The sequence below is a fragment of the Crocodylus siamensis genome, chromosome 2 (assembly GCF_052110815.1).
Source record: "Crocodylus siamensis isolate JL-2025a chromosome 2, ASM5211081v1, whole genome shotgun sequence".
In the NCBI taxonomy this organism is placed as follows: Eukaryota; Metazoa; Chordata; order Crocodylia; family Crocodylidae; genus Crocodylus; species Crocodylus siamensis.
In genome coordinates, this window is record NC_143396.1 from 236,839,822 (window position 1) to 236,866,358 (window position 26,537).

Genomic DNA, 26,537 nt, shown 5'->3' on the forward strand with positions numbered 1-26,537 from the left:
TGACCCCAGCTGACTTCCTTCCCTTTGGGCAGGGGGCTGGACTCGATGATCTCCCGAGGTCCCTTCCAGCCCTAATGTCTATGAAATCTATGAAATGTATTTGAAAATGTGTTAAGTATTATTCATTACATAAATCAGGATGAAATTATATGTCTATGAGTCGGATGGGCAACCCCCTCAACCAACAGGTGATGAGGGGCAGGTCTGCTGAGGCCTCTCAGCCAATTAGAGGCATGGGAGATCCCTGTGACAATAAGCCCATGAAAATTACAGATGGCCCCGTGATATGCCTGTGAAAACAACAAGGTGCCTTCTCAATTTTGGGTAGGTCCCTAATTATAGACTAAGGATACTAGTTCTTCTCTCATACCAAATTGCATTGTCTCTTGTTTTTGTGCTTACTGGGGCTGTGTGAAGCTTCAGTCCCTGATTTGATTCAGCAGACATTTGGCCTGATTCAGTGGCCGAATCTCCAAATCCAAATGGAATCAGAGGACCCTTTAATCTCTCCAAATTGATTCAGAACCTTCCGAATAGATTCAGAGAAATTCGGACAGATTCAGTGCTTCAAATGTAGATACCACTTTAGTGACTTTTCTACGTACCTCTAGGTAGCAGGGGCTCTGAATGCTGCGGTGCTGGGGCAGATGCAGCATCCCACAGAAGCAGGGGGGGCTCCCAGCACACTCAGCTGTGGACCAGACGTACTTCCAGTCCACTTCTGGGTCCACTGGGGAGTGCACTGGGGTGTCCCCCCATGCAATCCCGGCTCGGCAACTGGTGCCTCTTGGGTCTGAGGAGGGTCACCTGGGGCAGCCGAGCGCCGAACCAGGGAAGCATGGGGGGGCCCCCAGCGCACTCCCCAGCAGAGTGGGAAGTTGACCGGAAGTACTTCCAGTCCATTTCCAAGTTCGCTGCCAAGCACGCTGGAGAGCCCCCTCTGCTCCTGTGGAACGCTCCATGCACCCCAGCACCACAGCAATCACAAGCTGTGCTGCTACCTCAAGGTATGTAGAAAAACAGTTTTAAAGCTGTGCCTGTGTTTGAATCTCTGATTCACTGAATCAGCATCGAATCTTCAGATTCAGCTGAATCGAATCAGGGACAGTGATCCGAATCAACAGATTGAATCACTGTCCCTGATTCAGGCCAGATCTGAATCAAATAGGGTCTGTTTCACACAGCCTTAAGCTTACCCGCAACATACCTAAGCCACACAGAATTTGTAATCTCACAGACACAAGTGTACTGTTTTAAAGCTACCCTTTCCTTGTGTGCAGTGTAGAACCAGTATTTGCACCCGAGATGTGTTTCAACTGGAAAAGTCAAAGGTGTCTAGCTGAAAGGGAGGTAGAAATATGACAATAAAAAGTACTGTCTCCACAGGCATTAAATTGCAATGTTATGTCAACTTGAGAAAAATATTTTAGAAAAGATACATACTTTAATGTATAAAATGTGTATAGTTTTACCTCTTGAGCATGCTAAAGTGGGATGTCTTTTGAAGTGGTATTTTTTTCACCATATTTTTAAAATGTTTTCAGGAAAGTAGCCATCCTAATAGAAGTTAGTATTTTTCATGCTTGTTCAAGGAACAGTATAGTTGGAAGTACCTGATGCCACTGCTTCTTCATCTTAAAAAAAAAGCTGGGCGGTGGGGTAAATGTCAAGTAATTTGTGTCAGGTGTATGATCTAAATGAAAGTCCATCAATCATTTTTTGGCCCTTTAGTGCAATGATTATCATATCAAAGACACAGAAAGACATTAAAGATAATGGCTTTTCTGTTGTCTATTATCTCTAACTGGCTTCAAGTAATTATTAGCATGTGTTCTCATTTAACATGAGTGTCAATATTTTGAATGAAGAGCATTTTTTAAGTAAAAGGGATATATCTGTCAGCAAGTTTTTTTGTCTATCTGGTAAATGAGAAACTATAATTAATGCATTTTGTGTTTCCGCAAGAAAGGCAGATATTGCAGAATGGCAATTTCACAGGTTTTGAAACACAAGATTTGCCTTCACCTCTGCACAGAGGCAATAAACAGTGTTCAAAGCTGAGCAGATGGAATGAAATTCTCATGCATGCTCTTCCTAGGTGCTTTTACTTTGTCATTATTCTTTGTGCATTGTATTGTATATTGCTGAGAAGAGTGTACACAACATTCCCTCGTCTACCCCTAAGTTATAAATATGATCTCATGTAAGCTATAGAATATACCTTTGGCTAGCTAGGTAATGTTTATATTCATACTTTTATGAACTCGATAGCAAAACAAATATTGACATAAATGTGTCTTCATTTCTTCTCCGCTCTGTTATTTTGGGGAGAAGCCATTTGCTTGTTCATTTAAATTGAACTTCTTTCATCTTTTAGTATTGAAGTGAAATGCCTCTTTCACTTATCATAGTACTTATGAGTATCATAAAAAATGTTCAAATGTGGGGGTTAAATATTGCCCTGCTTGGAGTGGAGGTAGAAGGGATAATAGATGGTCTTCTTAATCCAGGATATAATAGGGTGTGTGACAAAAGAATGTACTGGGGACATACTTAGATATGGATCTGAATAGAGTTTTAGTAAACTCCTGATAGGTAGATGTTGTTCACTGCAAAAACAAAGTAATGGCTGAAAGTGATTTACAGGCCAAAATATTAGTGTATGGATTTGAATAAGAAAAGACCTTGCACCACAAAGTTGGGAAGGATTTAGTCTTTACTCACTAAAATAAACTAATTCTGTGCAGTAGTGCCCTGGATAAAATGGAGGCATAACAGTTAGATAGAATACTTAAAATTTATATATATACACCCAGGATATATTTTTGGCTTCATTAGAGTAACACCTTTTAATGGTAATGACAATAATTAATATGAATATATTAAAGCTTCAGTATATCTTCACTTCTAAATTAGATGATAAAAAGCAAACCAACATAAAAAGAACACTTGTTTGCCTCAAATAAACCAACCAAATAGCATTACAAAATGGCCAGCCAGTAGGCGCCACTTAGGACAAATTATATCATGGACCAAGAGATATAAGGAATGAAGCAACAGCAACAGTCACATTCTTGTCATTGGGCCAGAAGACACTGTGTCCATTTCAGTGATGTGTTCGTTCTCTAAAGGAGAGACAGACAGCTGGCTGCCATGTCCAATACTCAGTCAACTTTGCCAGCTGGCACAACAGCATCAACTGGCGTCAGCTAAGATATAAGAAGCTTACCTGTCACTGTCAGCCACAGGCAAGACCCAAATTGCTGAGAAGGGATTGGTGCCAGGTTATCTTTTACAAACACAGAACAAATGTAACAGGATTGTCTTTGCAAACTCCTATTTAATTACTCTGTACTTTTTCATGGCCTGGAGTAGGAATATGTTCTCCTTCTACCTTTTGTACATACTTACAGTCCCTCATCACAAACATCCCCCGAGTCAGCAATAATGAAAGGAAAATTAAATATTTCCTATTTTTAATATTGATTATATGCTGGGGAGTTGCAGAATTCTCTTGTTCCTCACTGGTTCCAAAGTATGATGACAACATTTCTAATGTAAACATATAGCATTACAACAGGGATTTTAGCATACTTTAACATTGTACATAAGCTATTCTGCTGTCTTCTTGGTGCCATTCTTTGATATCTAATGAATAAAATATAAGTCTTCAGTCAGAGATTTGGTTTGGCTGGAGCTATTTCAGGTAGTCTGAGTCTAGTCTCGTCTGTGGTAATTGTGACCATGTGTATTTTTTCTGTGGGGTTTTTAAAACAATTTGAACCTCTATTTACATTTAAATTATGTAGCATTAATTTTTTTTACTGAAATTACAAGGGGGGAAAACTAGCTTAGCAATGTGAGTTAATTTGATCATATCTGGAGAGCATATCAACAATTTTCTGAAGTACCCTAATGCACTGGTTTCAAATATCATATTGTCTGTATGAGGTATAGTCTGGAAAAGTTTTGCCTCAAACTAGGCATGTCTAATGGGGTTTATGACAACCTATGAATTTGCCCCTGAACAGGGTCAACTTGGAGGTCAGTAAATGCTATACAAATTGCATACTACTCGAGCCTATAATTATCCCTGTTAGAAGTTAATGTGCTGCCAAGTTCAGCAAACTCGTATACAGCTTCAGAAAGCACCATGATAAACTAGGCACTCCCTAACATTTACCCTAGAACAGTCACATTTTAAAGGAGGGGATGCATGCAAAGTATTCATATACAGTAATTTGTAGCCAAGTCATTGTGTCTGTGCGCTGGGGAAATTCAGAACATGAATTCTGGCTTGTTCCAAGAAAACATTTAAAATAAATTAACGTTGTATTCTTTTTTTAATAGCTAACATACAGTATCATAAATATAGGCTGGGAAGACTTTCAGGATATGTTTTATTTGCACTGTTGGCATAAAATATGTTATACATAGCATAACAAGCTTTCATTAAATAGTGTAGTGAGCCTTTACTGCAGAATCATTTTAATTCCCTCGTTGGAGGCACAATATATTCTTATTTGTTTGTGAAGTGTCAAGCACATGTTTGGTACTTGATAAATAATAATTAACTGTATATTTAGTCAGACAAAATTGTTAGTAGCCCAGTGGTTCTCAACCTTTTTAGACTCAAGGCACTTCTTGATAGGCTTAAGGCACCCTTCGGAAAATGTCAGCTTTTAAGTTTTTACTCTGTATTGACTACAGGAAATTAATAGAGCAATTAGTCTGTTGCAAAGAACTCAAGAAGACCACAACAGGTCAGAATATTTTCAACACTGTGGATTCATATTTGAAAACTCTGGGTTTATCTTATGAATCGTGATTGCACATCTAACAGTGCTAACATTGTGTGGCTCCCCACAGCTCCCATGGGATATCAAAGCATCCCATGGTGCCATGGCACCTCCAGTTTTATATTTTTGATTGGCCGAGTGACTATACTATTAAATGACCCAGAACGAAACCAGAAGACACTTCAGAGCATGGGAATAAACAGCTCTACTGTTATCTTCATTGCCAAGGCTACTAAAAAGTATTGTTGGAGGAACAAAACTCATTTGTTCTTTGAGTTTTGGGAAAATGTGACTGTTTTCATTTTACATTTGAATCCCTTTGGTACTTCTGGGTGAACTGGTAAGATTAAAATTGAACTTCTTACAGAATTTCTCAAAATGTACTTTTATACTGTGAACCTGTTACACATTTACTCTCACAAGTTTTATTGAAATACAGATTAAAGGAAATCAGGGTTTGATGATGCATATGTAAAACGGGTTTAAGAATACAGACCTCCTTTTTAACAGGCTTTGAGATATGCCAGTGAAAAGTGTTATGTAAGAGCTAAGCATTATTACTAGTAATAGTTAAGTGGGGAAGCAGGTAGCCAGGTAAGCCGAGAAAGCACAAGCAGGAGGTAGCAACAGGGGATGTCTTCTCATTCTTCCTGAGAAAGTAGGGCAGTTGGCTGGTTATCTCGGGTGTCTGTACTTGAATGCACAGAGCCTGGGAAACAAGTATGAAACTGGAGGTAGAGTCTGTTGAAAGTCTCTGGGTTAAGGTCGGAGGGCAAAGCAACACAGGTGACATCATGGTGGGTGACCCCCAGACCAGGAACATGAGGTATATAAGGTTTTCTTCAAACAGCTAGTGGAAGTTTCCCAGTCACGGGCCCTGGTTCTCACTGGGAACTTCAGTGACCCTGAAGCGGATCTGCAGGGAGAATAATACAACACTGCGCAATTAATTCAGGAAGTTTTTGTAGAGTATTAGGGGCAACTTCCTACTGCAAGTGTTCGAGTGGCCAAGTAGGGACCATGATCTTTTTGACCTGGGAACAAACAGGGAAAAATTGGTGGGGAATGTAGAAGTAGATGGCACCTTGAGCAGCAGCGACCATGAGATGGCTGAGTTCAGGATCCTGAGGAAAGGGAGAAAGGAAGGAAGGAGAGCAGCAAAGTATAGACTTCATAAAAGCAGACTTCAACTCACTGAGAAAACTGATGGGCAGGATCCCTGGGAGGGCATTCTGAGGGGGAAAGGAATCCAGGAGAGCTGGTTGAACTTTAAGAAACCTTACTGAGGGTACAAGAATGAACCATCCTGATCCACAGGAAAACTACCTAGTATGGCAAAAGACCAGCTTGGCTTAGCAGGGAACTCTTCAATGAGATAAAACACAAAAAGCAGTTTACAAGAAGTGGAAACTTGGAGAATGACTAGGGAGGAGTATAAGAGAATTGCTCCGGCATGCAGGGATGAAATTAGGAAGGCCAAAGCACAACTGGAGTTGCAGCTAGCAAGGTACATGAAGGATAATAAGAAGGGTTTCTACAAGTATGTCAGCAACAAGAGGAAGATGCTTGAATTTTGTGGAAGTTAATTTCTGGATTGAATTTTGTGACATGTTCCTCTTGTTCCTCTCTGATGGAACAAATCCAAACCACAAAAAAGCCAAAATGTATGGGGAGTTTTGTTTGAGATCCAAGATTAGTCTCTCTCCTAACAGCTGAGCTAAACCTCCAAAATAGTGAAGATTTATCTTTCATTACTGTAGTTCTGAATTTGTCTGCACATTGAGATTAATATATTCGTGAATCTTTATTTTTTCTGCATTTTAATATGCTATAGTCAACTCGCCCAACTCCCATCCACCAAGAAAAGAGATGCTGGGTTTAAATTTAACACTTCAGCACGCATAATCTAACATTCAAAACATGATGAAAGTCCTCCACTCCTTCTGGGTTTACAGAGATTTAGAGGCAATATACTCAGTCATTACTGGAGAGAACTCCGAAGCAACCTCTAAATTGTTAAGAGTTGTGTTGAGAAGGAACAAGAGTAAGTTCTGTCCAGCTGTTCTGTTCAGCTCAGCAAGATTATTTATTGAGAAATGAGTCCCCTGAATCTGTGAGATGGGGTTCCAGTGAAATAAAAGTTAGAAGATAATGTGAAGGCAGAAATGCAGAAATCTTGCACCACAGCACCTTGCTCTTAATGGTTGTTGGTGGGAAGAAGGTATATTGGTGAACAAAGGTTCATTGTTTTTTTCTCCTTATTAGTAGGTATAATGTACTAAATAATGGATGGTCTTCCCTTACTAGTATAAATTATGTTTCCAACTGAATTGCATTACCACCTTTATGTTCAGTCCAAGATTTGCAGTTTCTTTTGAAGTGAAATCTATGTTAAAGCTTAAATAATTTGAACTAGCATTTATCTTGTCACCTATATTCATACGTGTAGAAGGCCAAGAGAAGATTATGGGATCATAGGAGATTAGGGCTGAAAGAGACCTCACAAGGTCATATAACCTAGCCCCCAGCTCAAGGGAAGACCATCCCTGCTTAGATAATCCCAGCCAAGTGTCTGTCCAACCTGCCCTTGAAGATGTCCAAGGATGGAGATTCCATAGTTTCTCTAGTAGCCTGTTCCAGTGTTCGACCACCCAGACAGTCAGAAAGTTTCTCCTAATCTCCATCCTAAATTTCTCCTGCTGAATGTAGTCAAAGCTTTATATCACATTTAATCAATAAAAATGGTTGAGCAACATTAAATTCAGCTCACAGATCAGCTTTTTAGCTCTTTGCCAATTACAAGAGTTCTTGTAGATTAGTCATTTGGATCCACAAAATCATTTCATTTCTTCATTCCAGATTATCAAATTGCTGGATGGAAAGAGATCCCAAACTGTAGGAATTTTGATATCCAGTTTGCATCTGGAAATGAAGGATATTCAACAAGGTGAGTGTTACACCAATCTCAGTATGCCTTTTATATGTATATATTTTTTCATACCTTTACTAATAAAGAATTCTAGAGAAAAATGAATGCTTTTCTATTTAAGCTGCATATAATGATATTTTTTCCAGCCAAGTTCATGCAAATGAATAATTTCTTGTGATTTTCTTATTTAACTTGGATCTAATTTAATCTGAAATTTAAACATGGCTCTTTGCACTGTTAATTATTTGACTTTCCATTTTACATGTTGAATCCAATTCCCAGGGTTCTTTCAGAGCTGTTTTATATTGTCTCCTTTCTATGTTTCGTTCCCTTTTAACCCCTCCCATTGAGGGGAGGTCAGGAGAATTTACAGAAAAATATTTGGGATTTCAAATGAATGCTCTATATTTGTTAGTTTTTAATTTTTGGCTTCAGTATCTACATATATGAAAGTGTATAAATATATTAAACATATCCCATACTGAAAATACCAAAACCATATGACAACCAGAGAGGTAAACACTGGGTGGTATATTTTCAAAACAAGAAACTACTCTTTCTGTTAGTTCTGTCATTGATAGCCAACTATATGTCTATAAATATGAATTTTTCAAGGTATATGGTTCAGTAGGAACTGTGTGTCTTATTAGCTAAACAAGACTAAAGAAAGAATAGTAAAATGCCTATATTAAAAACAAGGGAAAAAAACATGTTCACTGAACAAGTCCTGAGAAGTGCTAAGCTGAAGTCAGTTTTCTTGCCATTCTTTACCCTCCGTGACATGCAAACACTAATTTGATATTCAAGAGTATTGCAGGGTGTTCAGCCGCTGCTGGCACTGATTATTTTTAATTTTAGAACAACAACGAGATATCTTCGCATTTTCTTTAAAAAAAACACATGTGTATTATGTAACAGGGCCTTACAGATGACTAAGAAGAAACAGAAGGGACAAAACTTTGAGCCAGCCTGTAGTGTGTCAGAGATATACTGATGGGTGTTAGCTGTAGTTATGAATTTTGTGGATAGTTCACAGGCAAGAGTAATAAAGGGCAGCAGTTGTAACATAAAAAGTCTGTGAAGATCTTAACTCAAATGTCTTGAAAGACATTTTCATGATCTCCTATTTCATGCTGTGATATGTCTTATAGATACGCTATTTGTTCTTCAGAGCACTGATGAATTTATTTATGTCTCTAAATTATATTGGTGCTATTAATAGTGATCTATGTGGAGACCCTAGTGGTTAAAAAAATATCAACAACCTAGGAATCGCACAGACCCCCAAACTAAATGAAGATAACTTAGACCTATTATAATGCTGACAGTAATGGCTATGCTCAATGCTTATTCCTCTTCTCCGTGCTGCTACTCTCAGCCTGCTTCTCAGGCTTGGCTTTAACTACCTGATTTTATTCCATTGTTTCCAATACAGCAGAGCCTTTCCTCTTGATAGAAGACTGACTTATTTGTAAGATTCCTAGTTTCAAACTGTTAAGTAGAAAAAGGCCATTTTATAAAGTAACTCATTCATGAAGCAGACAAGAAATAGAAATTCTGTTTCTAGTCTGCAAAAGAAAAATGTATTTTTCATAAAAATGGAATTTTCTGTCAAAACTTGAAATAAAACATTTTAATAATTTTTTACTCATTTTTTACTACATCTTGCAGGGTAGCAAAGTCAGCTGAGAGACAAGTTAGGAGTCTCTGGTGACCAGCTAGAGGGGTAACTCAAATTGGAACAGATGAACATGGAATAAAGCAAAATAAAATACCCAGTTTTATTGGAAGCGTTTATAAAAAAAATTGGGTTAAAAAATGTAATCAAAATCAATGTAGTTTTGTAAAATGTTTCACTTTTGACAAAATACAAAATTGTTTACTGCAAAATACGTTTTGCTAAGATATTTTGATTAGCTAGTCTCATGAGTGCCCTGGTATGATATTATATTCCTGAGTTCAGACTCTACAGAATGGTGACCATCTCATGGTAGTAAGCTGTCATCTATAATCCAAATATCATGGGGGTTTGGTTTTGTTTTGTTTTGTTTTGTTTTGTTTTGTTTTGTTTTGTTTTGTTTTGGGTGGGGGGTGAGGTTGCAGAAGGAATGATAATTATTTTAAAAGGTTTATAAAGTATAAACCATGCATAAATGACCAAACAAACCAAACAGAGCCAAGCGAAGATTTATTTATAATATTCCATTTTCCCTGGATTCACCTAGCACTAGACCCTTTAAAAATAGGTGTAGTGATGCCTAAAGAAATTATCCTCCAATAATATCTGTGGTAACACTGATGTATGAAGACTTGCCACATCCATGTAGAAGCATACAAAACTATACAGAATATAAAAAAGAGCAGTTACAAGAATACTTAAATAGTTCATAAGGAGGTTGTGAGTTTTCTGCTTATAAGACATCCACATCTCCACTCACTTTAAGTCAAGAAATGAGCATACGTCCTATTCTTCAGATAGTTCAGTAGTGGCAGCATATGTAACTGGCTGTCTGGCATGCAGATGTTTCAGTTTTCATCTGATAACTAGCCAATAAACAGGCAGCAGCCACATTTGTAGGAGGGAATCTCCCACAGATGTTTCTGAGTAAGTGAGGTTCACACTCTGAGAATAAATAGCGTTCTCGCTCTCAAGGTACAAGCTAGACCACTGACAACCCAGAGATAACCACTAAATAAACTGTTTAGCATAAAAATAATATTTCAGTGATGCAGGCTGATGGGGAGGGGGGCAGGGGGAGGCATAGAAATTAGCTTGCTATGTTATAGTCATTTTCTGTTAATTAAAAATTTGCCTAGTTTCCATTATGCTCTCAGAAACTCAAAATATGTGCTTTCTTCTGTTTGTTGAACTGCACAAAGACAATTGCAAAGAGATGCCATTTCCAGTGGACTGTTCAGACTCTTCATTTACATTTAAAACTCAAAGGCTTCTAGTAGTAGGTCCTCAAAATCAAAGAGTTTAGACACATTATGAAACTTTTTTGTGATAACTTTTAAAAATCTTGCTAAAATTTGGGGGGAAGGCTCAGTGAGTTCTTCCTAAACTGAAAATAAATTTGAATGTGGGATGCTTTTGGGACATGCCAATATGTTTACTATTCTAAATTGGCTAAACAGGGGTAGGAAGCCTGTGGCTGAGAGCTGTCTGTGTGGTTTGGTTGTTAAAATATTACAGCTCACTTCATGACCAGGTGGATTCAGTTTTGTTGCTAATTGTATGTGAATGTGTTAGAAGCCATTCAGGAGCACTTCCCCAATATCTTATAATCCCACCTCTTGCTCAGAGTGTCCCAGAGTTTCTAGTATCAGTATTCAGCAGTAACAGGGTGGAGCAAATCACAGTTCTTTGCTGTGATTTAGCTATTCCCCAATCCCATCCCTGCTACTTCTAATTCACCACTTTGATCCTTGCTCAACAAATCACTGGCAAAAATAGATAGAAGTCCAGTTCCACAACGAGACCTAAGTGCTTAAAATGAGATTTGAACAGTATTTAGACACAGGGATCCAATTATATAATCCTGCACTTAAATCCATAGGTGTCTGCAATTTAGCCAGTCAAGTTAGACACCTAAAGCTCCCACTGTGTGTGCCCAGAATCATCTCAATCTTGTCAATGCCAAGCGTGTTAGTGCTTGTTTCATGTCAAAACCTTACTAGGGATTGACTAACTTGGTATCCCCGTGCCTGTGCTTAAAGCATGCCTTCAGAATCAGACTCTTCACAGAACACTGATGGCTACTGCTTTGTTTGGCAAGAGGAAACAAAAGGTGGCCATGGTATCCCCTGCTTAATACATAGAAACATGTTAGATCTCTAATCCAGGATGAAAGAAACTTGGGTTAAGGTCATCCTCTGCCTCAAAAAGTAAAAATCCTCATTTCCCTCCTCCCAAGAAAATATCCTAACTGCAGACTCCAAGACTCTAAGAACAGTCCGAGATTTATGCTCTGGCATCTCTGAATCAATGATGGTAGATTCCAGGGAGGGTAATGAACATGGGATAGATCATCCTAGATATACCCAATTTAATGATCTCCGTCTAAGCAGGGCTGTCCAGCTGGCAGCCTGCAGCGCATGGGTCAGATGGATCACTAACTTGAATAACAGGAGATATGCATCACCAATTCTGTGGCCCATGCCTCAACTGGTGAGGTCTAAGTGGTAAGCAGCCTCCATTGGTGTGGCCCTTCAGGACTTAGAAGTTGGATAGCTCTCCTCTAAAGCATGCACTCCTGCCACTGTCAGAGACAGGATACTAGACTGGACTGTTGTTATTAAGCTGTTCCTAGGTGAAGACTGTCTTCACCCTTCCTGTTGAATCTGTTCCATTTTGCAGGGATTCATAGGGCCAGTGAGAGAGTGAGCCATGTGTTTGTAGTCTAGTGGTGCACACTAGTGGTTGCTCCAGGGGTGCTAGCAAAAAGACCTGGGTTGCCATTGATAATCATATACAATGCTAGGATTTTATCCAATGTGTGCTTAACTTAAAATGCATTATATCTTTTGGCATTTTCCTTTTGAAAACTAGGGTTTTTTTTTTTAATTTTCAATAAATATGATAGATCAATCACCAATTATAATTATTAAATCAAAGTGTCAGGGACCAACATAATAATGGTACCAAGGGAGCGCTGACTTATTTATTGCACACTAGAAAATATACTCAGCTTCAGTAACTAGTTAAATTAGCTGCTTATGGGTACAGTTCTCAGATGATGGAGAAAATTAATTATCCATAGATGAGATGAATTTAGGTAACATTTTCTCTACAACATTTCTGTCATATCTTCCTAATCCCTACCCTATCCACTAGATCATCACAGACATTCAGATAGTATAGTTACTTTGCTATCCCTCGAGTAAAGTTTATTCTATCAGTCATAATACTGGACAAGTCAGGTGTTTAAAATGTTGCTCTAATTCAGATTCCTCTGTTGGATGTTTAAGAGGAGACCCAACATGAGATAGACATAACTAATTTTTCTGCCTTCAAATTTTGCATTTCTTATTTGATAACAACTTTGTAGTGAGGTTTTTAAAAAAGTATGACAAGGTAGGCTGCCACTGAAATGTAAATCATGCACACCCAGAAAGATTAGGTGGAAAGATTAAACTGGATTTATCAGAGCTAAGATCTAGTCTTCTTTTCTGTTTGGAAGGTCTAACAGCTGCTAAAAGAAAAACATATCATACTAAACCTGAGGCAACAAGTTCATTCAATTACTTCATTTTAATTGAGATAGTTCAAGAAATGTCTTGTAATAAATTAAAAGAAGTCATGGCCAAGTTATGAGATATAAACTGCTTCTTTTTATTTCTTTTCTTAAAAGATTTTTTTAAATAAAAAAAAATAAAGACATGGAGATGTAGTTGATGCTCTTTGGGATGCTAAATCGAAAATAAATCTGTTCCTCTGGGGTTAGAAATTGCTGCATGAGGAAGGTTCCCTTTAAATTCGTAAAAATATCTTAACAGAAAATAAAAGTTAAAAATAATCTTACATTAACTAGCAGAAGTGTTTACAAATCAGTAAAAAGTCTATACTATCTATTGTATCATTTTCAGTATTAAATCAAAACCATAAAGAACTTACATAGCTTTACATAGTGCTTCTAATTATCAAGTGTGTGTATGATTTTTAGGCAGACACGGGTCTTTGGGTAAATCTGATCTATTTTATTAGACCAACTTAAATAGTTGTAAAAAAATTTCTTAGCAAGCTTTCTGGTTTAAAAACCCTCCATCAGGACACCATCCTGATGGAAAATACATGGGAGAGACCAAACAGCAACTGACACCAGAATGAATGCACACCAGAAATCTATTGAAGACAATAATACCCAGTTACCAGTGGGGGCACATTTCTCACAAGAAAACCACTCTCTCTCCAATCTCCCAGTTCTAATCCTCAAAGAGAATTTACAAAACACTTTTCACAGATGTCCCTATTAACTTAAATAAGTTTAACAAGTTAAACCGGGAAACTATAGGCCGGTTAGTCTTACTTCGAACCTAGGCAAGCTGTTCGAGAAAATTATGCTGGCACACATGCAGGAGGGGCCAGCAGGGGACTGCATGCTTAGGGACAGCCAACATGGGTTCATCAGTGGCAGGTTCTGTCAGACAAACCTGGTGGCCTTTTACAATCAAATCACCAGATCATTAGATGCAGGGGTAGCAGTGGATATAGTCTTCCTGGACTTCCAGAAGGCTTTTGACACTGTCTCTCACCCTGTTCTCATTAAGAAACTGGGGGGCTGTGGTGTAGACACCCACACAGTCAAATGGGTCACCAACTGGCTGGAGGGCTGCACCCAGAGAGTGGTGGTGGATGGCTCCTTCTCGACCTGGAAGGACGTGGGCAGTGGGGTTCCACAGGGCTCGGTCCTCGGGCCCGCACTGTTCAACATCTTCATCAGTGATTTGGACGAGGGGGTAAAAAGCACCCTGTTCAAATTTGCTGATGACACTAAGATGTGGGGGGACGTGGGCACACTGCAAGGATGCAGCAGGCTACAATCAGACTAGACAGGTTACAAGGGTGGGCGGACGAGAACAGGATGGGTTTCAACACAGACAAGTGCAAGGTGATGCACCTGGGGAGGAACAACTGGCACCATACCTACAGGTTAGGGAACTCCCCTCTTGTCAGCACGGAGGCGGAAAAGGATCTGGGGGTCATCATTGACTCCAAGATGAACATGGGCCGGCAGTGTGAGGAGGCAGTTAGGAAGGCCAACCGCACCTTGGCATGCATCCACAGATGCATCTCGAGCAGGTGCAAAGAGGTGATCCTCCCCCTCTATGCAACACTGGTCAGGCCACAGCTGGAGTATTGCGTCCAGGTCTGGGTGCCACACTTCAAGAGGGATGTGGACAGCATGGAGAGGGTCCAGAGGAGGGCCACTCGTATGATCAGGGGACAGCAGGGCAGGCCTTATGAGGAGAGGCAACGGGACCTGAACCTGTTCAGCCTCCAAAAGAGAAGGCTGAGGGGGGATTTTGTGGCCTGTTATAAGCTAGTCAGGGGGGATCAGCAGGCATTGGGGGGAGTCACTGTTCCACCGAGCACTGCCAGGAGTGACCAGGAATAACTGTCACAAGCTGGCAGAGGGTAGGTTTAGGTTAGACATCAGGAGGCGCTACTTCACGGTCAGGGCGGCTAGGGTCTGGAACCAGCTTCCAAGAGAAGTGGTGCAGGCTTCTACCCTGGGGGTGTTTAAGAGGAGGTTAGATGCTCATCTTGCTGGGGTCGTTTGACCCCAGTATTCTTTCCTGCCATGGCAGGGGATCGGACTAGATGATCTGCTCAGGTCCCTTCTGGCCCTAGAAACTATGAAACTATGAAACTTCACTTCATCAACTTCCTGGATACAAAAAATCATGGACTAAATATAGACATTGGATTTATGACACATTATAACCTGCCTGACATCTGACTACCCAGGTACCGCTCCACTATTTACCTGCTACATTCATCTCCCCTTTCCCCCCCCACCTGTCTCTCACCCACTCACCCTCAGTTTACATCTTCACTGACTTCCGTTCTTGCATACATACCAGCCTCTGGCCTCGTTACTATTCATTTCATCCAGGAAGAGCACACACTAACTGCAGATGGTTCCTCGGCCTGATAAAGGGTTTTTAACTCTAAAAGCTTGCTAAGAAAATTTTTCCCAACTATTTAAGTTGGTCTAATAAAAGATATCAGGTTCACCCAAATAGCCTTGTCTGTCTTAGACCAATATGGCTACAACCTACACCCCTGTATGATTTTTAAGCATCAAGTATTTGCACTGATTGCTTTCAAAATACCGTTTTTTTTGTAGAGAACTCCAAAGAACCTTGTATGATAGTATCCTGACAGTTGTTGGTTTACCCATTTTATCTATATAATCATATATTTATATGGTTGACTTAAGATATGTACATGTATTTTGTACAAAGGCCAACCAAGAAGGCAATAAGTAACATAGCGAAAGCCACCAACACAACTTCCAAGCAAAGTGGTGCTGGCTCCTACCCTGGGGGTCTTTAAGACAAGGCTAGACAAACACCTTGCTGGGGTCATTTGACCCCAGTACTTTTTCCTGCCAAGGCAGGGGGTCAGACTTGATGATCTGCTCAGGTCCCTTCCAACCCTAGAAACTATGAAACTCTCTATATCTCCTCCTTGTTCCACAGCATATGATACATGCCTAGTTTCCACTTGCCTAAGGAGTGAAAAAGCCAGGCAACAATATATACATGCACATGTTCATAGTTACTGATCTACAGTAACAGTAGACTGGATCCCACTAGTGTACATGTTCACCAGGATCCTCACGGCGAACCCAGTCTAAGTAAGTTGGAGTGAGGCAAGAGACAGGTGGGATCAGGGGAGTAGCAGGTGCATGGGATGGGGTTGGCGGGTCCAGGGAGCTGGTGGGATCAGGAGGCTGACAGGTCTGCTGAGAGGAATGTCTATCCAGGGGTGGTGAATCAGGTGGCTAAAAATAGCCTGGCAACATGGGGGTTAAGAAAAGAGCAGCCCCAGGGCTGGAGTGAGCAGCTAGGCTTTCCCAGCCCTGCACCCCAAATGTGTACAAACATTTTTAGATCAGGCTAATCTTATCCCACTCTAATTTAGTTCATCTCCTCAGGCGAACTAAGATTAGACCAGCCATGTTTTGCCTAAACTAACCTTCCTGAACATCTGTATAGATCAGCACTTAGATTGACCTAACCTAGTCAGGTCAATCTAAGAGTAACATCAGTATATATCCAATATGACTCACAAATCATTCACATACTGGAGTAGAATAAAATGAACTCAGTAATGATGTGCTTTCTCAAATGATTGGTCCAGTAAACAGTATGTCCTTCACAACCATACCCTCTATCCGTTAGATTGTCTTCTTTGATTGTGAGCCTTGGAAAAGGAAAATACACTGCCTGGGATACCTTAAGTTATGTATTATGCAAAACACTATGTTAAAGTTATTTTATTTTGAGGTGTATGAGAACCATTGGCTATTAATTTTTAGGCAGTTGGTATGGTTTTTTTTAAAGGAAAGTCTGATGGTGTGAATGTGCCTCTCAAATATTTGTGCGGGAGTGTGCATTCCCACCCATTTCAGCTGGTGGTGGGAAAGCAGCCAAGACTACCATTTTTTCTCGATCATTTGGGCTGCCTAATTTACCCAACCCCCCCTCCACCATCCTATAGACATTGTGCATGCCATTTAGAGCAAAGAAATCAATATGAGATATTCAGTGTTCCTGAGGTAATTTCTAAACTTTAGCAAACAGGGAAATTGTTAAATAACTAGGCAACTTTGCTTGAATGCTTAAATACCATATTTTCTATAAGTAAGTATAATATTAATGGGTATATATAATGTTAAATACTTTCATGTGAGGGCCATAAGACACTTTACAAACATTAATATAATAAATTTCATAAAACCTCTATGTAGTGGTTCATTGGTATCACTCCCATTTTACAAAATGGAAAAATGTCCCCAGATCCTCTTGAGGTGAAATCAGCAGAAGTGTTTTGCACATAATCCTGTGTCAATATGGCCCTTAGTGACCTCTCTGATAACCACAGAGCCCAGATCTCCTGACTCCTATACCATGTTTCAACCAAATTCTGTAAAGCATACTGATATATTATTTTCCTTATTATGTTTTAGAATTAAAATGCTTCTTGGTTAAGTTGTACACTTGGGAAATTCTGAATCAGATCTTACTTGTACTATAAAAAACATAATTTCAATGTGGTTTCAAGCAAAATAATATCAAAATGGTAATGCAGATTATAAAATGATTAAAAGCTATATTGTTTTAGATAACTCTGTAAATGCTTAATTTCTTCACTGTGTGTAGCATGTTGTATGTATGTATTACTATTTGTGCAGTATGGAGATAGATATGTACACATCTCAGAAATTGGGAAACAATTTCCTTTAAAAGTTATTTCCTTTGTTCTGGATAATTTACAACATATGTTTTTGTGAATCTGCCTGGGGCATCGAGCCTGATGTGGTTAGGTTAACGTTAGTGCCAGAGTCTTTTGCTCATGACTTCATGCAGCAGTTGAGTTTCCCTAACCTTCTTTGCATCATAAATCGTTTAACAAATTTATATGACAGAAAATGAGATGCTGAAGAAAGCCTTTAAATAAGTTTAGAGTGTCAGTTCAATCTGTCTGAAATAAGCAGGAGGTGTTTGGATGTTTGGGCAGTTTTGCCAAGAGGAAGTTGGTCCTAAACAATCAAAATAACTTTCTGATTGACTTGAATCACAAACATCTTCATTCAAATTTTCCTAAGATGGGCTTCATTTTCCTTGGAACCAAACTTTTATTTCCAGTACTTAACCATATTAAATAATTAAATCTTTCATTGGCCAAGTAGATATAACCTTGAACAGTTGTGACATAATTCCAGTTGACTATTAAAGTGTTGTTGCTAAAATGATTTTATTCACATTTTTAAATTATGTGTCCTATTAACTGTTTTGTTGCTGCTAAATAGATACATTCTCCTAGCAGATCTTTTGTCAGTCAAATACCCTGTAAAGTGCAATAGTAACACTTATAATCAGACTTAAGTATGCTGGTAATACATAATATGTTTCTAAGCAGTGGTAGTTAAGAGGAAAGAAATATCTCTTTAGTACTAAATCTTAAAGATTGACAGTTGTCTGAGTTTCTGTGCACAGTTCATGGCATGCTTTGAATATTGCCCTGGTTTTCTTAGGTCAGCCTTTTTAGAATGAAAAAATAAAGCGTCAGAATAGAAAAAAATCCAAGCATTTACAGTGGAGTTGGACAAGTGAAAAAAGTAAATCTATTAAAATTTTGGATAAAAGTTTATACTTCATAGAATACCATCTGCATGTGAAATGTAGTTGGCAAGTATTTTTATGCATGTCTGTTAGTTTGAATGTGCGATGCTGATCTGTTTTTTGTCCTCACTGACGGTTATTATATACTAATGGGTGCAACACTGCGCTAATGATCCTTGTGTATATAAATTCTTCTTGTTGTGAGCAGACACCATAGGGCCACATAAAAATGTTTGCCTCAATTTCCCTGCAAAAAAGGAGCTCAGAAACCAGACTTGGCCAAGTAACAGATTTTTTAAAGGTAAAGGAACCCAATAAAATTACCAGCTTTTCACAGCATGAGTCTGCTTCCTTTCGACATATTGTGAGGTGTAGGTGAAATATTCTAACTGAACTGACAGTGTAAGGGGGGCAGCTAACTAGAAAGCAAGATAAAAGTAAACACCACCAATGATGACTGATATTGCAGTAGCTATTAGTTGTTTTGGAACCTCTGTTGTTGATTTATGGTTTTTACGTTTATAACCTGCACCTACATGCAAGTCTCAGTATAATGAGATTTAATGCATTCAGTTAAGCTAACAGTATTTTGCTGAAATGATTGGTTTGGTTGTTTCAAATACTGGTGTTTTTAAAATAACCGATTGATAAGTTAGATGGTTTGTTGATTTTTCACATTTAGGTGGTGGTAGATTTCTTTTTTTTTTTTCCTGTTTTTTTTTTAAGAGGATCAGGTGTTTCTGCCCACCTGGTTTGAAAGAAAAAATAAAAAGAATACCTATTTCTTAAACTGTAATCAATATTTGTAGATAGTATCCATTCAAATTGGTTTATGCAGCACACTTTTTGCTGTTTTCATCTAAGAAGGATCTATGTAGTTCATATATCTTATGCCTGCCAAATAGAGGTGTCAGCCTTCTCTCCAGAATCTGAATTCTTTTAGGAAACAAAGCCAATTAGCACGCTTGTATATTTCTCCATTTTGTACAGTGTTTCCAACATACACGCTGTTAACTCTGTTTACTGTGACTAAAAAAAAGTACAGTGCCAAGTTGTTTAAGATATTTAGATTTATGAAGACAAATACAGTCAATCAGATTTCAGTGGTGAATAAGTACTTTTATTGAAATTGTTCAAACATGGATAGATACCTAATAAACTGAGAACATTTCACTATAACTTTATTTGCACCTTTACATGTCTGAATAACTTGAAAAAAATCTGTCCCTTAAGTCCCTGTTCAGCTGATACTGTGCAAACAAAGCAGTCAGCCAGTGTATTGGCAATAAACTGTAGGATTGGAGCCATTGTAACTAAGAAAATGTTTCTTTGTTATGGAATACAAATAATCAGCTGTGCTGAAGGATAAAATGTTATCATGTTTGTTAGATGAAATGTATTAGCAATTATTGTTGATTCAGTTTTACATTTACTTGCATGCCAGAATGTGTTTTATAAGTTTAACTGTTAGATGTATCTATTTAATGTATTATTACATTTGAACTTTTCTGGCTCAGTGATAGGCTTAATTCTATCATTTTATATTAATATAATTGGTTATCATAACTGTTGCTAGTTACACAACCAAACAGTAGTATTTAGTATATGCATTTAGAATAAAATGAAAAGTGCTAGTGATAAAATGCTGTTACCATCCAATAAACTACCCAGCAAAAACTATCAAAACTAATATAATGCCTGTGCTGATTGTACTTTATCTTTCTTGTACTATTCTGGTTTTTTACACTATCACAATTTATCATATTTGTTGTATATATTTATGAGGTCTGTCATTAGTTCTATACTTTGTCAACCAGAGAACTAGTTACACTCATCTTCCCTAAGTCATTGTAAGGTGATAGATTTCTTCATTTCAAATGAATACTCCAGTTTGAATTATGCGTTTGTGCATATTATAAAAAGCAATTGAAAAGACAAACTTGTGTATCCCCAGATGGGCCAGGAATTCTCTTAGGACACTTTGAAATTGGTTTAAATAATATGGTAGATAGTGTACGTTATGTAGCAGATGATACCTTGCTTTGGCAGAGAGATGATTTGACAGTCTTCATTACTAATGGTATTTTTAAAGGTGAGGACTGTATATTTGTTCAATAGTTCGCTTTTCAGGCTTGTTAGAGTTTGTTTGCTTGATTGTTTGTTTGTTTCCATTTGGCTGCTTTTCTACAGAGTACATGACAAAATAGAAGTAAAAATTACCCTTTTCCATTCATAATCCCTTCCTCCTTTTACTACTCTTCTTTATTCAGTATGTAATGTCAGCAGATGGAATCATAATTGACAGGCAAAATTTTAAAGCATTCTAAATGTCATTGGCCTTTTTAATAAAATTAATTAGTCTGCCACAAAGAAAATTTACTAGCCTGCTGGTTAATTTCACAATGTAAAATTGTTGGGTAGGAGAGAGAGAGGGAGAAACTTATTACTTTTGAATAATTATTTAAAGATGTGAGCCTTGCCTATTTCAAACAGTGTGGATAGCAACTGTGGCAAGAGCTTTTTAAAACTTAAATCACCAGTGGTCAATTCTTCCCACATAAAGGTGAGGAAATTTAATGTAGCTGAAATGAAGAGATACAGGATGCCAGTTAATGGGAATCCAGTGACCACGTAAGAAACTGCTGAAGATTTAATTTTGATGATTATGTTATTAATATTCCTAAATTCATTGTAATCTAAAGAAATAATATATATTCAAAGCACCTGAAACTTCTCTGCCTGAGCATGTTTTATATTCGAAGAAAATGCAAGTTCTTTAATCACTTCCAAAGTTTCTGAATTTATTAACAGACGGTGTTCAGTTCACAGTGCACCTGATGCCTTTAATCTGATTTAGTTCTGAACTGTAGTAACTCAATGCTTAAATTTAAATGGCAGTGAGGCTAAAAATGTTAGAAATAAATAATGCCATGAAATCCAGATCTGCCTTAGAAATTATCTTGACCCTTTCCTTTTTGGAAAAAAAATAGGAGCAATATCTACTGAACAAAGTAGTTTTCTGACCTTCTATTGCAGTGGTTGGAAATTTGCAGATTGACCATCTGGCTGTTGGAAAATGCTGATTTGATGAAACTGAAACATTTGAGGGGAATGTATTGATGCCCATCTCCCTCTTTTATCTGCCTTCCCATAGTCTGAGTACCAAAGCTCTTGGGTGTATCAGGTAGCTTCCTGGGTTGCCACTTAGCTGCCAGTTTACCAGCTCTCCAAGCTACCCTGAATGCTGAGCAACTGACTTGGCAGGTCCCTGATCAGTCTAACTACAGAAAATGGCATGCCTTATCTGCACTAGTCCAATGAGACATCTAGGCTTAGGCAGAATTTTGACCTTCAAATATCTGTGTGGTATATCTCTAAGACAATAGAAAGCAACTCAAAATAGGTTTTTAGTATCTAATTAATTGTTTAATCCTTTACAGCTATACTAAATGTGGATGACTCTGTAGTGGACCAGGAAACTCTTGAAGCACTGTATGAGAATGTAAGTATGATAAGAAATGACATCATCCGAAGAGTTCAACACTCATAATTTGAGATTTTTACCAGGTACAACTGTATTCAAAAAAGAATGAAGTTATTTTTAATTCATCATTTTAGATGGGCGATATCTCATAAAAATAATTCTTAAGTTATTTAGTTAAGTTAAAATAATTTAGTTAAGTTAAAAATAATTCCTAAATTATTCATGGACCATTATGGCTATAACATCACTCTAACACTACTTCAGATTTAAAAAATTCAGATGCAAAATTCAACTATAAAATGGAAGTAGAAAGTCCAATGAGTATGGGCTTGGGTTTCTGTATCTCTATCCTGTTCACTATGAAAAAGGGGTCTCCGTCATTTGTAATTATTTAAGCATTACATTTTCATGTTTGCTGTCACAGTTTTAACAGAATCAAGCCACAGAAGTAACGAAAGTCACTGGCTAAGTACCTGGAATGTGAGCCTGTTGAAATAGAAAATCAGCTGTCGATATCAATAGCCTTTTCCCTTTGTGTAGAGAACACAGCTTCTACTGTACAGCTAGCTCAGATCAAAGGCTAGTTTGTTCAAAGTAGAGAAACTGATAGAGAATTTAAAAAGTAAGAAATTTTAGGGCCTAAAAAGTAGGAAATTAATGAATAAACACAAAGCATGAAAAGTTCAAAAATTTTGGAGGATAAGATCAGAAAAATCTGTTCGTCTCTAAATACCAATAATATTTATCTTATTTAATAAATCAAAAAGTTTGAATAGTAGAACATATTCTGAGAAACCTTTTTTCTTTCTGTATTCTGTATATTTAAGGTATTTTACTATACTAACAAAAGCAATTTTAAAATGTACTTTAGATATTTTTATTGAATTCCAGTTTCAATTCAACTATATCTTAACACAAATCATGAGCAAAGCCATTACCATGTAATAAATAAGAAACATAGTGTTGCTCATTTTCTAAATAAAATAAAAAATAAAAAATTAACAATCTTCAAAAAATGTGTAGTAAATGCTGTAATTGCTTAAAATAATATATGTAGTAATCTTTCTAGTTAACTTAACTACTAAATTCTACCAGTGAAAGAGAATGAACTTTTCTTTAGGAAAGTAATTGAAGATTATCAATACAAAAGAAGATACATATCTATTATTTGAAGCAGGTGTGTTCAACCATGGCCCATGAACCAAATCTGACCCATGGAGCCAAGATATCTGGGCTGCAGAGCTCTCTACAGGTCAGGAAACTTGGCAGAGGGGAAGCAGTGACTATTATAACTCCCATCTCTCCCCTGCTGCCAAATTCCCAAGCCCCATGTAGCTTGGTTGGGACTAGGCCAGGTCCCTCTTTCCCATGCAGCTGGATCAGAGATGGGCCCCTCTTCCCACCCATGCAGCTGGATCAGGCCCCACCACACTCACCCAATGCACAGGATTGGGCCTACCAGCTGGTTCTGGAGGTTTCTTGTTTGCTAGTTTAAATCATGAATAAATTGGTGATCGATTCAAATCAACCTCTTTGTTTTTTAATATTAAATTTTCTGGTTCCTTTATGGAATCATACAAGTCACTTGGTAGGCAAGTCAAAACTGTGGAAAAAGAAATGCAAATTATATTCACTGGAACTGTTGTATAAGCAGAAAATGTTGATGTTGGTCTAAATCATTCAGAGAAATAAGGGAAGTGCCATACAGAGAACACCATGTGTAGCATGAGGTTTATCTTTAACATTAACTCACCTTTGTACGTCAGAAGCTTGTGGAAATGTGAAAAATTACTGATAAGGAAGCCTGGATAATTATAAGTTGTATTACAGATGAATTCTTTACAAAATTTGGAGGAAAAAACAGTAGTGCTAAAATTTATAATAGGAGAAATGTATATTAAAATAAATAAACAGAAACACTGAGTTTAAAGTAAAGTCAATGTAAATGAAAGAGGCAAAAGTTTTGACCAATAAGACACATTTTGAGACTGATGTCTAAAAGGCTTTTGATCATTTCATTTCCTTGATCCCTATTGTATGTTGTGTAGATGAACCCCATCTTTATTAAGAAATGCTTTGAGATCATTAGTTGAATAGCACTATGTGGTTATGAAATTCTTGCCATTATTAACTGTACCGAATTAAGAAAATTTTACCAGCACCACCATAAACAAGAGGTTGATGCACGCTGAGTATATGGAAACTCACTATTTATCACACTACTGTAAACAGAATACACGAAGGCAAGAAACTAAGTAAATGCAAAGGGTTTTTTAGGTGCTATTTGTGACCTCTTATTAATTGTAGTAACAATTGAAGTTTCTTTCTTCTGGTTTCTAATTCCTCAGAGAGCACAGAAAGATGAATTGGAGAAAATAAAACACCATTATGAGACTTCAAAAAAAGAGGAACTGAAGCTCCTGGACAAGCCAGAACAGTAAGATTTTTCTGAAATACTTTTGCATTATTCTGAATGGCTCTTTGCTACCAGGCTGAGGCGGTTTGGGAATATAGTTCTGGGTGGTTAGTTGTTAAAAATCCACATTTCAAGATGGGATGCAAAAACTTTTTTTTATGTTACCTGTAACATTGCATCAACAGGTGCCACTGGTTAAATATACTGATGTTACTATGTGATCCTTCCTGATCATGTTTTCTGTCCTGGTGGTCTCCCATCTTTAAAATACTTATGTTTCTCTCAGAAATACTAAGGGTGAATTCAAGTTTGTAAAGCAGCAACGTGTCCCAGAATGAAAGGTTGCCATTGTTGTTACTGTTGTGATATGCCCTGAAACTAATGCTCAAGTCACCAGAATCTTTGGATAGAATCATATTTCTGCCTACCATCATAATATGTGAGCCCAGTCCCAGTTTTTATTCCTTACATTGGCTTCTGCTCCCATCTTGCTGTTTTCCTCACTCTCCACTAGCCTCCACTCCACTCTTTCCATGCCATTCCTCTACCTGTACTCCCATTTAAAGGCCCCTCTATCATTTCTTCTTTTCCCCTCACAACCATGCTGTTCCTTATTCATCTTAGAGCAGAGCACTATGTGGAAGAGCATGATTATTAAAAGAAGAATGGACGCAGCAGAAATGGCTTTGGCATCTGATTGCTCAGGATTTCAGATATCAAAAGCAATATTAGTTTTACACCTTTTTTTTTTTATAAGGATAGAGGTTCGTGGTAAAGGGCAGACACTTTTGTTTTCCCCACCCTCAGGCTAAACTGAGCACTTGCTGCTGATAGTTGACCATGCACTGCTTTGGGGAGCAGGTTGATGCTAGGGACCAGAACTCTCTTTCATATGTTAGGACCTCCAACTATGGCTATTCCTCACATTCATATACTAGCTCGCTCGTTCATGATGTGTCTGTTGGTTTTAGTTGACCATACTTGAGTGAGTCTGGGCCTATAACATAAGGGTACAATGTGACTACTTGATGTTTTCCAGAGCTCGAATTTTTGGCAACCTATTTGCAGTACCTCTGGGTAAAATAAATATAAATGCATTTTATGTCCTGGAACATATGAATCATGCCTAAAGTTCCAGAGTTATAAGAGGCCGTGCCCATTTTTGTAAATCACAATGGGGAGAGGTTGGTCTTCATTAATCACACAGCCAGTTTTATGCTATCATTGTTCCGAAATTAAAAATAAGAGATTTTAAAGGAACAAATTATCTCTGGTCATTTAGAATAAAATTATATTCTCCTCTACTTCCAGTTCTTTTCCAAATATATTTTAAAAACTCACCTAATTATCCCATAACTTCCTCTCTTATTGGAAGAAGATAAGACTTTTTTTTTTTTTACTCAAATTTTGCTTCATGATGAAGCAGTCCACCAGAGATGCTCTTATATTATTTTTATTGGTCATTTAAAATACTATACTTTGTGAAAATTCAGTAAATCAGCAGTTGCTTTACAGTTCTCCAGTCAGTTTCAATAAACACAGACCTGATGCTTTTGTTGGAACTACATTTAAGCATGGCATCCCACAAAAGATTAAGGACAAATTAATTTGATCCTTTTTTACACAGATTATAATTAGTTACTGCAGGGGATAAACCTGATTACAGTTTCATTAGTAAGTATCAGAACAAAGTTAAAAAGGAAATGCCATGTTTTTTTAAATGATTACAAATGTTAACAACAGTTTTCGTACAAAGAGCCTTGTAACTGTTGAGCTGAATTCTGCTCAGTCTGAAGGAAGTTTTGCCAACTTTAAATGTTTTGGCATTCTAGATTACTAGAAAGTTTTGCTGATATCAACAATGCCCTCATTCACATGTGATTTTGATTTGCTTTCCTGGCACGTTATATTTGCGATTGTTGACACACACTGTAAATATATCTTAGCAATATGGCAATATCCCCGTAAATTTTGTTTCTTAATAAAAGTTGTTAAAATGCTAATAGTCATTACAGTATTTAAGATTTATATGTGCAGTTGACCACAACACAA

At 37.7% G+C, this 26,537-nt stretch overlaps 1 protein-coding gene across 4 annotated transcripts in view; it reads left to right on the forward strand.

Annotated features, from left to right (window-relative positions):
* Positions 1 to 26,537, forward strand: part of FMN1 (formin 1) — a 251,494-nt gene that overhangs the window by 114,473 nt on the left and 110,484 nt on the right. For all 4 annotated transcript variants that reach the window (XM_090033495.1, XM_090033496.1, XM_090033492.1 and 1 more), the window contains 3 exons: positions 7,659 to 7,746; positions 22,026 to 22,087; positions 24,418 to 24,506. In XM_090033495.1, the coding sequence (XP_089889621.1) occupies positions 7,659 to 7,746; positions 22,026 to 22,087; positions 24,418 to 24,506 (239 nt within the window). The remainder of the gene's footprint in view (positions 1 to 7,658; positions 7,747 to 22,025; positions 22,088 to 24,417; positions 24,507 to 26,537) is intronic.